The 15,190-nt window shown below is 38.8% G+C and overlaps 1 protein-coding gene across 1 annotated transcript; it reads right to left on the reverse strand.

The window, feature by feature from the left end:
- Nucleotides 1-3,520: 3,520 nt before the first annotated feature.
- LOC127807965 (polyadenylate-binding protein 2-like) lies at nt 3,521-10,601 on the reverse strand. Its single transcript, XM_052346221.1, has 9 exons — nt 10,000-10,601; nt 8,670-8,788; nt 7,807-8,463; nt 7,577-7,654; nt 7,411-7,500; nt 6,250-6,387; nt 4,461-4,637; nt 4,178-4,384; nt 3,521-4,093 (listed from the first exon to the last, which is right to left on the reverse strand). The coding sequence occupies exons 1-9, from the start codon at nt 10,271-10,273 to the stop codon at nt 3,854-3,856; spliced, it is 1,980 nt and encodes a 659-aa protein (XP_052202181.1). The 5' UTR covers nt 10,274-10,601; the 3' UTR covers nt 3,521-3,853.
- Nucleotides 10,602-15,190: the final 4,589 nt, after the last annotated feature.

Here is a 15,190-nt window from a genome sequence, read left to right on the forward strand (position 1 = left end):
TCAATTAATTTATTTTTAATTTATTCCATTATTCTTTTGAAAAATAATCAATTAATAAATTTTTTAATATATATTAAAAAATATAAAATATAATTATGAAAATTAGTGGTTATATTAGTATATAATATATATATGCGCATACATGTCAAGGAGACTTCGCAGATCAGATGGTTGGCGCACTCGAGCGTAGGAGAGATCTTAGGTTCAAAACTTGGGGAGGGGAAGGCTGGGATTTAATTTCTAGCATTGCCACGTGGTGCCCAAGGGCCAGGCGTGAGCACACAGGCCCTAGCAGGGCTAGGCCTGGGCGAGGGTTAGGTTGCCCACGCTTGCGCGGGCTATTAGCAATTAAAAATTTAATTTTTTTTAATTTTTGCGACGGTTTTGAAACCCTCGCTAAAATTAAAAATTTATTTATTTTTAATTTTTGCGGTAGTTTCAAAACCGCCACTAAATCTTATAAAAATCGTCGCTAAATGACTTATTTTGCAGCAGTTTAAAAATCGCCACAAAAAATATAATTAGCGGTAGTTACTCCAGCGGTTGCTGAAAATCGCTGTTAAACACTCCGCGACGGCTTACTTAGCGGCGATTTTCAAAACCGCCACTAAATGCAAAAAAAATCGCCGCTTAATACCGATTTTTTTATAGTGTGAGGTGATTACAGGCAGTAGTTGTTGATAGATCCCCACAAATTGTCGACCGATTGATGAAACAGTTGGCAGAATGCATTGAAACTGTCAACCGATTATTATCGGGTTCATCTTTTCAAGCCACTTTCAAGTCGGTTTAAGTGGTGGTGGAGCTCGGTGGGTGCCTTCCAGAAGACTTTGGCTCTTGCTAGGACATTCCTACATTATTTAAGGAGCTATATAAATAGAAAGAAGAGAAGAGAAAGGGAGGAAGAAGCAATCAGCTAAGAGAAACCAAGAGGAATAAAGGAAAAGAAGAAGAAGAAGGTTGCATTCAGGCATTTCTTGCCTCTCTCTTTCACTCTCAGATTGTTTAAGGCAAGTTCATTTTCCTATTGTCTTCTCTATGGTTTGAATTCTCTATTTTCTAGTCTTCTTTGAATCTCTTGAGTTGTGAACTTCTTTAAGGGGAAATGTTATTGTATTTCTTCCAAGAGCTTGAATAGGGCTTGGTTCTCCCTATATTTTTTCATGGAATGATGCCTAGCCATGTTGGGGTAGGTTTTAATTAGATGCATGCATGTTGGCCTATGTGATTTGGGACCTTTATGTTATTGTTTGGATGACTGGATGTAGGGGTTGGTGACCGATTAGGTATGGCTGTTGACCGTTTGGTGTTGTGGGAGGAAATTATCGACCGACTCAAGCAAGATGTTGATTGGTTGCCCTTGAGACACAAACTGTCGACCGATCCTGCCTTGTTTGTATTTTACAGCCTTTATTAATGTTAATGTGATGTTGGGGTTCAGGTTTGCATCACTGAGGGCCACATACTATGGATGTTTGGGCATGGGTATGTTAGAATGACTAAGGTGTGGTTGTGCACGAGCATTGCATTGCGTGTATTATTACGTGGAAGAAGCGAGGTCTGATGCCTAGCTTATGGGGGTTATGGTATCATGTTTATGCTTACTACACCATTGCATTTCTTTCATGTTGCATTGTATGGTTTCAAAGTGCGTGATGGATTTATTCGCGGGATGTACATCCACAGGCTCAAGTGACGGGATGATCGTCTCGAGGAAGCTTTGGCTCAGTATATTGTTATGGGAGCTTCGACTTGGTATATTATTGTGGGAGCTTCGACTTAGTGTGTTGGTATGAGGACCGGAGCACATGGTGCGGAGTTTGGAGCAGCAACTCATGTTAATTTGCTTGCTAGTTTGTAGCAGTAGGCAAGTTTGGATTCAAGGACTTGGGTGTCGGTGTGTTTTATGTGAGCCCCAATGACCATTATGTGCATGTATATTTATGCGTTTACTGCATGGTTTGAGATTCATGGTATGGATGTGTATATGAATATGCATGTGTCATGTAGGTGGTTTGGGTTATTCTCTCAGCTTTATTACCCTTTTGTACTTTATATTTACTAAGTCTTGTGATTCACCATTTACTTTACATCATTTCAGATAAAGAGAAGACTAAGATCGAAGACAAGGGTAGCAGTATCTGAGTTGTCAAGTAGCAGTGTGTACAAGACATTCCTAGCCATCGAGTTTTGGAGGAGTCTTGTAGCTTTTGTGTGTTTGGAAGGTGTATGTTACCCCTTAGTGCTGTGTTTATAAGTCTGTGTTATGTTTAAGGATATGTTATGATGTTGACACCTCCACGTCTTTTTAGTTATGTATATATCATATTTTCACTATGTTAGGTTATTATCCCATGAATGTGCACAATAGACTTTTATACTTTCCTAGTATCTTCTTATGGAACTTCCTTCCAATTTTCTGTACTAATAGGATATCCGATTGGGGGCTCTCACATTTCCGTTTCTATTTTCATCCAATCTAATCTTGTACGCCTCAATACTCAATCAAAACTCTATTGATCTCGCTCCCAAGGTTTGGCTCAAAGTGGTAAAAATCTCAAATTTCTTTAAGAGTGGCGGGAGATCAACTCTTGGTAAGGGCAAAAATATCTCATTTGTTGGGAACTGACCACGTATCGTTTGAGAGTATATAAATATACAACTATATTCAATTTACTTAGAAGCCGAATTAAAGGAGAAAGTCGAGTCTTCTCTAGAACTAGATGGACGCAATTCAAACACCTGAGTGATAAAAAAAAAAAATTCGATCCCTCGTAATAAGTGTGACTAGACTGAAAAAGAAAGAAATAAGTGTAATTTTTTATAGAAGATTTAGCCAGCGCTTATCCAATAGAGAAAACATAGTAATCATCACCATCACCCGAACTTAGGTCAATCCAATCCGAGTCATCGGACATCGGTCCCACTTGCTGCAAATATTTGGGTTGATTGTTATTTTTGTTAATTACGCGAAGGAATTGTCTGTTTGGGGTACGGACGGACGGGCTGGCTCAGTTTCGGTTCGATGATAGCAGCGACGAAGAACTTCATAACAAATGGTGATCTATTTCTGGAAATGGAATGTACAATTCTCTCTGTTAGTTAACCAAATACAACGGCAATGAAGTTCCAAAATAGATTTCATTCTAAATCGAGACCTCAAAAGTGCACTCATGAAAAAAAATGGATTTGACGACACTAATATTTTTTTCCAAAATGCAACAATCAGGTGATTGAACCTCTTTTAGTTAAGGTTGCGCTTCGGTTGTTCATACCCCTCCCCCCCAACCACCACCACAATGGTTGGTAGGTAGGGTAGAGATGGTAGTTAAAAAGCCTTTCTCGGCCCCTGATGCTACCCAGTTGACTTGACTCCCATCGAGTTCCCGTGGGATGGTTGTGGATTCATGGGAGAGTTACAAAAGAGTGGTTCAACAAAAGATATTATAAGATACTTAAAAACTAACTAATACTAATAACAAATAATCACATTATCTAAAGCAAAAGCAGAAACAGAATGTAAAAAAGAGAGACTAACCAACACAATTTAATCAACAGACGGCGAATTCATCTTTGGCCTTCTACAAAATAAAAAATAAAAAATAAAAAATCTCCGAACATAAAAAGAGTATTAAACAAACAGGAATCTTAAAATCATCGCAAAATTGTGTAAAACCCGAGACACCAAACAAAATGGTTCCACCTAACAAATCTTCCTAACCACGACAATCAATCAAAATCCAGAACGAACTCTATCAAAATACCCGTCTTGTCTTTCCTAGCAAAACTTCATTTTGAATTGTGCCCAAACCACGATTGCACTAATAATTCAATCATTATCAGCCTAACACATTCAGGAAACAAGGTGCTCATTCAGGGAAAGAGACGCAAGCTGATCAGTTGGGCTGTTGGCCTGCTGGGCAACATTCCTCAGGACTTCCATTGCCTCAGCCACTTTCGCTTTCAGGGCATCTGGTGACTCGAGCAAATGCAGAACCTCAGTCTGGTCCATCTCCAGAAGCATGCCCGTCACCTTGGCCGCATGCTCATGCTCCAGCTGATCCACCTGCGGGTACAGACTTTCACCCAGCATCTACCAATAAAAACAAATCCAAATGTTAATAACCACTCTTCTTAAGCAGCCATGTCACAGAGAACATCAATGAAAACAGCCTACCGTCCTCTGCTGTTCAGGTGGTGCATTTGCAAGGGCACTAGCCAAAGCTGGAATAGGCATGGACTGTCCAATTGCAGCATCTCGTGGTAGCATACCAGCCATGTCATACGGGACAGAGAGCATACCCCCAACTCCAGGTACACCGCCAACATCTGGTACATTGCGACCAGGTGGATAACGTGGATACACACGTCCCCTAGGAAGCATCTGAACAAAAAAGCCCAATGTTCTTTAGTCGTCAATGTGACAAGCATCAAAGAAAATAGTGTCAAATCTATCTAACCTGCTGTGGCATCAATGGAACGGGCTGCTGTGCTTGTTGCACAGGACCAGCTCCCCTTCTACCACCAGGCCGCTGGCCCTGCTGACCTTGCTGGACCATTGGGACGAAGAAGTTTGGCATAGGACCCCCACCTGGCCTCATTCCGGGGACAAGTTGCTGCTGGTAACCAAATCCAGCCTACAAAATCAAAATGTGAAGTTAGAATAGAGCAGTTCACAAGAAAATGATCCCCCCCGAAAAAAAACCAGAAAACAAAAAGGTTCAATAGATGCAACTGATAAATTGCATACATGCTCCATTTCTCTGTCAACCAACATCAGCAGCAATGTTGAACACAACCCCCAATTCGTGCTTTATAGCACCGAGTACACGTTGCAACAACAGCAATCACAAGCCCTCATCCCACTAGATGGGGCCAGCAACCCTCCCATCCAGGCATAGGATTGACTATGAATGAGAGGAACATCTTCAACACTAATGACTTGCAATTTCTAAGCATCTAAAATTTCTAAACTAATGCCCAATGTTATTAAAGGACTAAGGCGCAAAAGAGTGTTTGAGCCTAATGCGCAGGGCGAGACGGGCCTGATAGAACTATGAGCATGCTAACTAATATATATATATATATATATCATAGTTGAAGAATAAGGTATAAAATAGGTCCCTATAGAAATAGGAGCATGCTAACTAAAATACATATATATCCTAGTTGAAGAATAAGATATAAAATAGGTCCTAACTCCTAATAACAGATTTACAAGCTTGTTATCAAGGAAATTAACAAATTTAACATATACAAATGAAAAGAGCAATAAAAAATTGCCAAAAGATGCAATCTAAAAGTCTTTAAATCAACTTAAATTAAATCTTAAAACAATTTATAAGTCTTAAATCTTAATCAAGATTTAAATAATCTAAATCTTAAAACAATCTAAAAATCATCATCATCATCAAGATCAAACATTTCTATATTTTCATCATTAGAAGCATCATCTCTAATATCTTCTTCCGCATCATCTCCCTCTCTCATCATCTAGTTCAAATTCAATTAGAGCATTTGAAGTAGTAGCCCTTTCACTCATTGTCAAATTGGTAGCTAGAAGCAATAAATTTAAACCCTAAATTGTAAAAAATTAAATAAAGTAATAAATAGTAAAATAAAAATCCTAAAAAACAGTTAAAAAAGCCCAGGCGTGCCTAAACCCATGGCGCCTTGGGCCTAGGCGCGCCTTGATGGCCTGCGCCCGCCTGGAAGCATTCCAGGCGCCCAAGGTGCCCCTAGGCGCACCCCTTTAATAACACTGCTGATGCCAAAACCCAAACCCCACTAGACTTGATTCATCAGGGTATCAGACATCAAAATAATGGCCCATGTTTGGAATTAAAGTCAATAAGAGCCTTAAGGAGTTAGATTGACTAAATATGAACGTACCAAGGCCCTCTCAAGTTAGTGTTGCTGCAGGTAGTGCTTTTTATGTGCCAGCTTTATCTAATTTTTTATTTCAAGTATTCAAGGCTCTTCATTCATTCATAATATCAGAGTTATAGTCATCAACAATGGCATTTTCATCTAGTGAATGAAATGGTGCGTGTGCAACTTCACCACCAAGGAAATGCATGAGTGTGCACAGGTGACGAACACAGGTGAGAATAACAAATAGCGCATCAAAATGGAAATTAACTATTAATTTTGAAAGTAAGAAATGTTTCATAAAAAGTGAGAACAGAAACAGAAGAATGTTAAACATACAACCATGTCAACAAAAATCAATCAAAACAAGAACAATACCTGGGGAGGAATAATAGTAGGTGGAGCTTGCCCATAAAATAGTTGTTGTCCAATAGCTGGGGCACCTGGAGGATACATTGGCATACGAGGAGCAATGGATGGTGGCATTGCAACTGGCCGCATTTGTGAAAACTGTGCCTGCAGGAAATGAAGTTGGACCATAAGTCGGAAAAATCCATCCCAAAATATGAACTACAATACTACAGTTGAATTTTTGTTAACATCGAGAAAAAGCAATCTATGGAAACAATCTGATAGGCACCAATGGAGTGATAACTGGGCATATGCTTGGTTGTCACCAAGGGGGAAGTTGATAACGATGCCATATCCAAACTTGATCCTCAAACTATGGCATATGCTTGGTCAATGATACTATTTAATACAAAATCGTCAAAGAAATTAGAAGCACATATGCATCAACCATTTTGACACCTTAACAGAGTCAAATCCTAAACTGAGGAATGCACAAGAAAAATAAACCGTCTCAAGCTTGAATTATTCTCAATTAACCTAAATTTGCATTTACGGGAATCATAAACAAGCTGTCAAGTTGCCTTAATCTTTATACATGTACACGTGAATTTCAGGGATGATATACATTCATCTACAAATTAATTTTTGAAGTTACTGGATTAAATACAGCTGAAAGATGATATTAAATTTATGGCATGTAATGTGTTAAGAATTGAAAAAAAAATAATAATACATAGAAATTTTTACTAGCACAAACAAAATCTACCTCCTAATTTCTCCATCTCTTTGGAAGTATAACACAGCAAAGTGCCAGCTATAACAACAACATGCATTATAACAAGAATATCAATTGCTAGCCTTAATTTTATCAGGTGGTGTCAACAATGTGAATTTTTAGCTTTGCAACAATCTCTATCCAATGCCCCATCTTCTGTAAGGCATTTATGCCGCATACCATGTGCAAGGCTCTCTCACCTTGTTTGATCTTATTATTGATCTTTTATGCTACAAATTTCTTCTATTCCATCTACACATCTCATAGGCGAGTACACTAATCTTCTTCTCATACATACAAATCATATTAATCAAGCCTTGTGCATTCAAAGCAGAAACAAAAAAAAAAAAAAAAGAAGAAGAAGAATAAAAATGTCAGGACCCATGATGGAGCATAATCCACACTGCTTTTACCTGCAACCTTGCTCTCCTCTCTTCTTTCCGCTGAGCAAGAGCAACATAGAGTGGTTTGCCTGAAACCATTTTACCATTCATCTCTCCAAGCTGTGTAGGTGAACAAGAAAAAAATTAGCATTCTCCAGGAAAAGTTTTAATTTAAAATTACACCAAACTGACTCACAGCACGAGTTGCTTCTTCAGGAGTAGAAAAGGCAACAAATCCAGAACCTCTGCTAATTCCACTGGGATCCCGCATGACCTACAGAATCAAAGAAGAAAATTGAAATAAAAAGGAAAAAAGAATTTGAGTTTCTTAACAGTACAGAAATTATTTACAGTTCATGGGAGACAAACAACAAATGAGTAAGTAAACTTCAATACCAATACTGTTAAAAGATCAGATCATGATACCTTGCATGACGTAATTGTACCAAATTCAGAAAACATTTCCTTCAGTTTTTCATCATCAATGCTGTCGTCCAAATTCTTGACGTACAAATTCAACCCTTGGAATTTATCTACTGCTTCCTTGGCACTCTGCTCAAAACGACTTTTAAGTTCAAGCTCTCTTTCAGACTTCTTCTGGGCTTTACCCACATACCACTCTTTACCATCAATTTTTTTACCATTTAAAGCATCAACAGCTTTTGCAGCATCATCAGCATTTTCAAAATTGACAAATCCAAAGCACTTGGATTTTCCATCTCCATCCCTCATCACTACAGCACTAGTAATTGTTCCATATTCACCAAAGATGTTCTTCAGATCCTCTTCAGTTGTTGATTCGGCAAGATTTTTCACATATACATTATTGAATTTTGTCTTGCTCATGACAGTCTCTCTTTCCTGCTTACGAAGAAAATGCCCAACATAGACTTGTTTATCATTCATAAGCATGCCATTTAATTTATCGATTGCATTCTGAGCAGATTCTTCATTATCAAATTGTACAAAACCATAGCCTTTAGACTGGCCAGAAGGATCAGTAGCTATCTTGCAAGAAAGGATGTTGCCAAAACTAGAAAAAGTATCATGCAATGCCTTGTTGTCAATTGCTTTGTCCAAATTCTGCACAAAAAGATTAGGAGAGTATTAATAGTATAATTGAAAATAAATTCAAAAACATAATGTATAACAAAAAATGAACCCAAGCCAATCTGCCACAGTGAAGCTATGGTCTTTGTTGCAGTCTGAAACATTGTACTTGAAATCTGTAGATACAAAATGAGAAAAGAAGAGTAATCAAATGAAGAGGAAGAAGAAGAAACCAATACCTTGATAAATATATTAGCAGTGCCACTTTTGCGAAGACTTGGATCTCGATGGGAGTACATAATTCTGATAGACTTGCCATTAAGTGGAGTGAAGTTTAGTACTTCCATGGCCCTTGCAGCTGTGATCACATTTAACCAAAAAATGTCACAGTAAAACCAAGTGTTCAATGCATCCCCAGGAAAATATTAAGTGGGAAAAAAGGAGGGGTCTGTCAAGCAGGCAAAAGGAAGGATGGCAAAGTCATGATATCTACTTGCAAGTATTTGCTTCTGGGCAATGCAAACAACACTTTTGACATAAAAATTCAATAAAATGACCCCCCCCCCCAAAATAAAAAAGCAGCCTAAAGAGCAATTTCAAACTGCACCGAAGGATTATGGAGTATCCATGTTCAAACCAGCCTCCAAGTAGCCAAAAGGCCAAACAAATATCACAGGGTGTACAAATGACAATCACAAGCTTCGGCAAGATCAGCTAGATGATTCTGGATCTGTTGCCATCTCTATCCACGGTAATGCATTCTATAAGGCTATTATATCTTATATCATGTTTATCAACACCATTATATCCTCTAAAGTAATAGGATATTTAATAGGATTTAATAGAACCAACAAGGGGAAAACAAAGCAACTTAAAACAAAATATAACCAACAAGACGAATATCAATGCACATAAAGCATTTGGTACAAACACTTTGCATCATAAGAAGAGTTGAACTCTTTCTTCTTTTCTCCTTTTTCAACTACCCACAAGCAAATGCAACTAATGTAATTAATATAAGATTATTGATGCAGCTATATTACGTACACAATTTTTATAACAAAATACTATCAAATTTTATCTGGTTTTGGATTGGTCTTGTTCCTAGAATGGAACACCAAGAACCAAACCAAATTTATAGGTTGCTTGAGACCTAGAACCAAACAGGAAACTGATAGATCCAATTTGTACAAAGAAGGTTGAGGTCCTTGTTCGCTCAGTTCTTTGTGCTGCAACCCAAACTACAATTATCTTCCCACCCCGGCCCTTCACATTCAAGTTAACCAACACATTCTAGGTGTTAGCCTTTGGATCAATTTCACTCATCCAGCTCACATTCAATACAACAATTTTGTGTGTTACAAGATGATAAAATAAAACCATAAAAAAAGTACACCATCAGAGAACTTAAAACGATAAAATTTCAAAAGAGCAGAATCAAAACAACCAACTGCGTAGTAATTAACGATTAATCGTAAAACTAAAGAAACATAACTCCAGCAAACTAGGCCGAGATCAGTCATCTTGGAAGAACATTGATTTCGGAAACGCAATTACAAGGAAACTAACCATCTTGAGGAGTGTTGTAGTTGACATAGCCGTAACCCAAAGAGCGGCGAGTGCTCAAGTCCCGACAAACCCTAACCGACACAACCTGGCCAACCTGGTTGAACAGATCGTAAAGCTGCGAATCGGTGACGCTAAAGTCCAAGTCTCCTACGTACAGCGACGTCGACACGAACTGGTTCCCACCAGCGGCGTTGGCTGCCGCTGCCGCCGCCGCCGCTGCCGCCGCCACTGCGCCGTTAACATGGCCCTGATGCTGCACCTGAATCTGCGCCATTCTCCCTTTCCTTCCAAACGATCCTTGTTCACTCCTTTTTCAATTTTTCTCTTTTTTTCGGTTTTTTCCCCCTCCTCTGGCTAACGAAAATGAAACCCTAGACGATAGAACAAACAGCAAACTGAAATTGGTATTTTTTCGGCGATTTTTGAGAAGTAGTTTTTGGTTTTTTGGGGGATAAGAGAGGAGAGGGAGGGTAAAATAGGGATAAATCGTCGGAGATCCGGGCGGAACCGGCGGCGACGAGGAGAGGTAAAATGTGGAGAAATGAAAAAAGAGAAATTTTTTTGGGGGAGAGCAGGCCGAACTGCACCGCGCCGACAGCGTTACAACTGTAGGGTTTTTATAAGGAATGGGCCGAAAACCCTAGTGCTTTGCCTGGGTGCAATCCTGGCCATCCGATCCTTTCCATCTTGCCGTTTTGCCTTAAAGGTTAAGAGAGACGGGCTGCTCTCCGCTGCTTCGCGCGCTCATGCTTCTGGTGGATACGTGGCGGCCTCTGCTGTCTTCTTAGTGACGTGTGCGCAATCTCTTGCGTCCCGTGACCTAAGGGAAACTATTCTATGTTCTATGTTTATATATATATATATATATATATATAAGATTTGATTTAATTTTAACAAATAAAATTAGTGTTAAATAGTGATTTATCTCTTATTATAAAAAAATGTGAAAATTTGTTGATTTGAACTTTTTATATCTTTAAAATGAGTATTTATTATAATGTTGTATATATTAAATAAAAAATAAAATTAATACCCCAAAATGATTGGTAGAGAAAAAAAATATTATTATCTCGCCGATGTAGGTAACTACGTACCACGTACGTATGTACGTTGGAGGTTTGCAGCAAATTACTGTTGCTGTCGGTTAAGGAGGGAGTGCGAAACGGTCCATGGTCTTGAGTAGGGATGGCAATTGCAACCGAAACTGTGGGGAATCGAATCGAAATCGAATCGGTCAACGCGGTTAAAAACTGTTTGACTGGGTAATAGTTTGGTTCGGGAAAAAATTGAACACTGTTTCAATGGGTATGGTTTGGTTATGGTTTTCACTAAAACCAAACCAAAACCCGAACCAAAACCGAACTGAATGGTGGGTAACCGAACCGAACCGAATATATATATAATATATTATATATAATATAATGTGTATAATATGTATATATAATATATATTATATACAACTCCGCCCACCTGAGGCTAGCCCATCCCAGCCCAATTGCCTTGCTTGCAAACCCTTCTCCCATTCTCTTCTCCTTCCTCTCTCAACCTCACTCTCACTCTCTCTCTCTCACCCTCGCTGCCTCTCGCTCGTTCGCCCGCCCTCGCCCTTACTCTCTGCATGTCTCTTGCTCTCGCTTGCCCTCGTTGGATCTCTCTTACTCTTGTTAGGGCTCGGCCCCTAGCTCTCGCTTGCCCTCAATCTCTCTAACCTTTTCTGCCTTATTTCTTTTGCTCCTCCGCGTGAGCTCACCAATCTCCCATCGCTCTCTGCATCTCTCTTGCTCTCACTCACCCTCGCTAGATCTCTCTTGCTCTCGCTCGCCCTCGCTAGATCTCTCTTGCTCTCGCTCACCCTCGATCTCTCTCACCCTCGCTGCCTTTAGCTCTCTGCCTCATCTCTCTTCATATTAATTTATTTTTTATATTTATAATTTTGTTAGATGGAGTTGGCTCATTCATTTCAGATGGATATGCATCAATTTACGAAAAATATATTAATGTTGTTGATGAAGGTATTAACTTTCGTAACTAATTTTTTTTAGCTTAAATTACAATTTAATTATGCACATATTAATTTATTGATCTTAACAATTGTAGGTTTGGAAATGTGATTTTATATCCAATAAGTTTTGTAACTTTATGCAAGAATAAGGTAACTTTATTAGAATTTATCTTTGTTTGTTGTGAAATTATCAAAAAAAATTATGAATGCTATTTGTCTTTGTTTGTAGATATGGATTAAACTAAAAAAATCATGATTAAACCGAAACCGAACTGAAACCAAATGGTTTGGTTATGGTTTTAAATTTTTAAAATCAAATGGGTAATGGTTTGGTTTTGGTTTTAGTAATTTAAGTTTGGTTTGGCTATAGTTTTGGCAAAAATCGAAACCAAATCGAACCATTGCCAACCCTAATCTTGAGTCCAAGGGATTTTCAGATTTTGCCAGTAACTTATTTTATTTTTCTAACGCAGCGCCTACTGAAATTGAAGGAAATCCAGCACATTAATTAATTATTTCAGATCTCGTTTTCTCGAAGAATCTGTATTTATTTGGGGATCTCTCGTGACGTCTTTGGATGGGAAGTCCAAGATGATGAGAACGGTCCAATTCAATTATTTAGGCATTGTGCCTATGGGCTGTCGCCCTAACTGATTGTTTGAAAATTTTAATAAATTCATGTGTAGAATAAAAAAGTAATAGAAATTAAGATTTCATTTACCCTTAAAACTATAAAATTAAAATTCCAATTTGATGATGTTTACGTGGCCAATCATCACATGTGTTGTAGTCAAAAAATTACGATAACAGAAATTTATAGAGAATAAAAGCTAGAGCCGAGACAAAGCGAGGTTAACAGCTAGCAGGAGCCTGTTGGTAGAGATAGACGTTAGATAGCTTCGGTCCTCGATATGCTGACTGAGATTGTAGGTGGACCTTTGAGGACATCTTCGGTATTGCTCGGAATTGGCCTCCTGTGTGCTCGGAACATATTTGCACTCACAAGCACAAGTTAGAGAGCACGCGGGGACCCCTCGTCCGCGTATGTCCTCCGATGCTTAAGTCAGTACTGATAAGAAAGAAAAATAATAGACAACACAATTACTGAACATAAGATAGTCGTACATTATCCGGTCAAAGAGGGTTGACCACAGTTCTATTACTAGGAACAAGAGGTAGACCTGCACATTAGTAGCATTTGGACAGACTTAAGAAGAATCCCCCCAAAGGGCCAGATTGCCTAGGGGGCCCTCCAGGAGAAGGTGGGTGTAACACCCCACCTTCCAGGGCATTAAAATATATGCTATGATTTTTTTTTTCATACATAAATCAACAATAAATCCTGAACATGACCTTTATATAACACTCTCAAACATAGTGAATGAATGATATATTTAAAATATAAGCGGAAGCAAGATCAGAACCTGCATGAAACCTTGAAAACATAACATGGGTTTATAAATATCGTTTACCCAACACATCCTTACAAGCATTTATTTAAAATCTAAATAATATATCCAAATGAAATATATGACCCTAGTCCCACATGGGACCCACAAAATTTTCGTTGTGATCAGGCCTCGATCACCTCCTTACCCTTCCGGCTACTTGCCTCGTCTGAAATATGAAATATTCTAGGAACATAGTCCAATTTTAGAAGATGAAATTTTTTAAGTGAGGGTTAGATAAACATGAATGAATGAATGATGTATGGACATTTATAAACAAATACCCTAATGTAACTTCCCTGACCCACCAGCTCGGCATGGAACCCTAGGTAGAACCCCGAACCTTAGCAGGATAAGCCTAACGTTGTTCCATTAATTGCCCTTGGAGAATTACGGCTACACTCTTAAGGTGACATCCCAATCCCATGCGCAAGTTTCAATATGACAATAATATCGTACCATGTGAATATCACAAATTTCCATACAATAGAGTATGAACAAATATGACAAACATGATCATAACATACATAATATCATGCATAAAAAGGTATTCATGTCGTATACGGGTTATAGGGACAAAACCACTCACATTTCTCAAAAATCAAGATACCTCGAAAAACGTGTAACTTGCCTTGCTTTTCGTGCCAACTTTGAAATTCGCACCAATTGTTTCACCTCAAATGCCAAGGCTCCCTAGGTAAGATATTTATTTAAATCATCAATAAACACTATTTTTCCTCATTTTTCTTGCCATTTTCTCTATTTTTCTCTAATTAATTTCACTAACAATCCAAAATAAATACCTACATCACTTTTTTTTCCAAATCCTTTTTCACAAAAAATCCTAAAATAATTTTCCAAGAATATTAAAAAAGAATCAAAAATTAACAAAGCCCCATGTGCTCGCACACACCGACGCGTGATAAGGTGAGTGAGACTGACGCGTGAGCTTCACGCGCCGGTTATCTTCTCCGGTGACGATACACCAAAAAATTGAGATTTTTGCATCTCGACGAAGCCCAGACCAAGTCGATCATGATGGTACCTGAGATGGCTTGAAAGGAGGTTGGGAAGCCGGTCAACTTGAAGCTCGAAGACTCGGCCAGGCAGTCCACCTAGGTTTCCGGCGAAGCCTCAGATCTCCTTCATTTTGGCTTCGTTGCTTGCCAAATTCTCCAGAAATGCTCTCCAACCTATGGGCAACAAAAGCCCTCTATCCTTGCCTCTCAATTCGTTCGAAAATGGCCTCGATTTTGAGATTCAATTCTTTGAAATTTTCGGCCAACACATGCTTTATTTATAGGCAAAGTTGAAGCTAGAAATGGTCTTAGCCGCCTCACCCATTGCCTTAAATGTCCTCACATCCCCTGCATCGACCTAAAAGTATCCACCCACGCCTAAAAAAGCAAGTTGTAGGCGTTGCTAAATCGACCAGTTTTCTTGGCCGAATTTCTCGAAAATCCGGCCACCCCGATGGCCATTATCGGCTCATCATCACTCATTGGCCCTTCCTAACCACCTCCCATGCGAACTTAGTGGCTTTCGGCGACCCCTCGCGGCCTAGTCGGATTCCATGGCCAAGATCTTCATTTTTTTGCACTTTTGCCCCACTGTTTTTTTTTTCTTTTCTGATTTGGCCTTATTTCACAAAAGCCCCCCCCCCCCACTTTTGAATATTTTCATTAAGTTCCTCAAGTTCTAATCTTTCCATATCTCCCTTGAAACTTTTGGAAAAATGTCA

The sequence above is a fragment of the Diospyros lotus genome, chromosome 8 (assembly GCF_014633365.1).
Source record: "Diospyros lotus cultivar Yz01 chromosome 8, ASM1463336v1, whole genome shotgun sequence".
Classification (NCBI taxonomy): Eukaryota; Viridiplantae; Streptophyta; class Magnoliopsida; order Ericales; family Ebenaceae; genus Diospyros; species Diospyros lotus.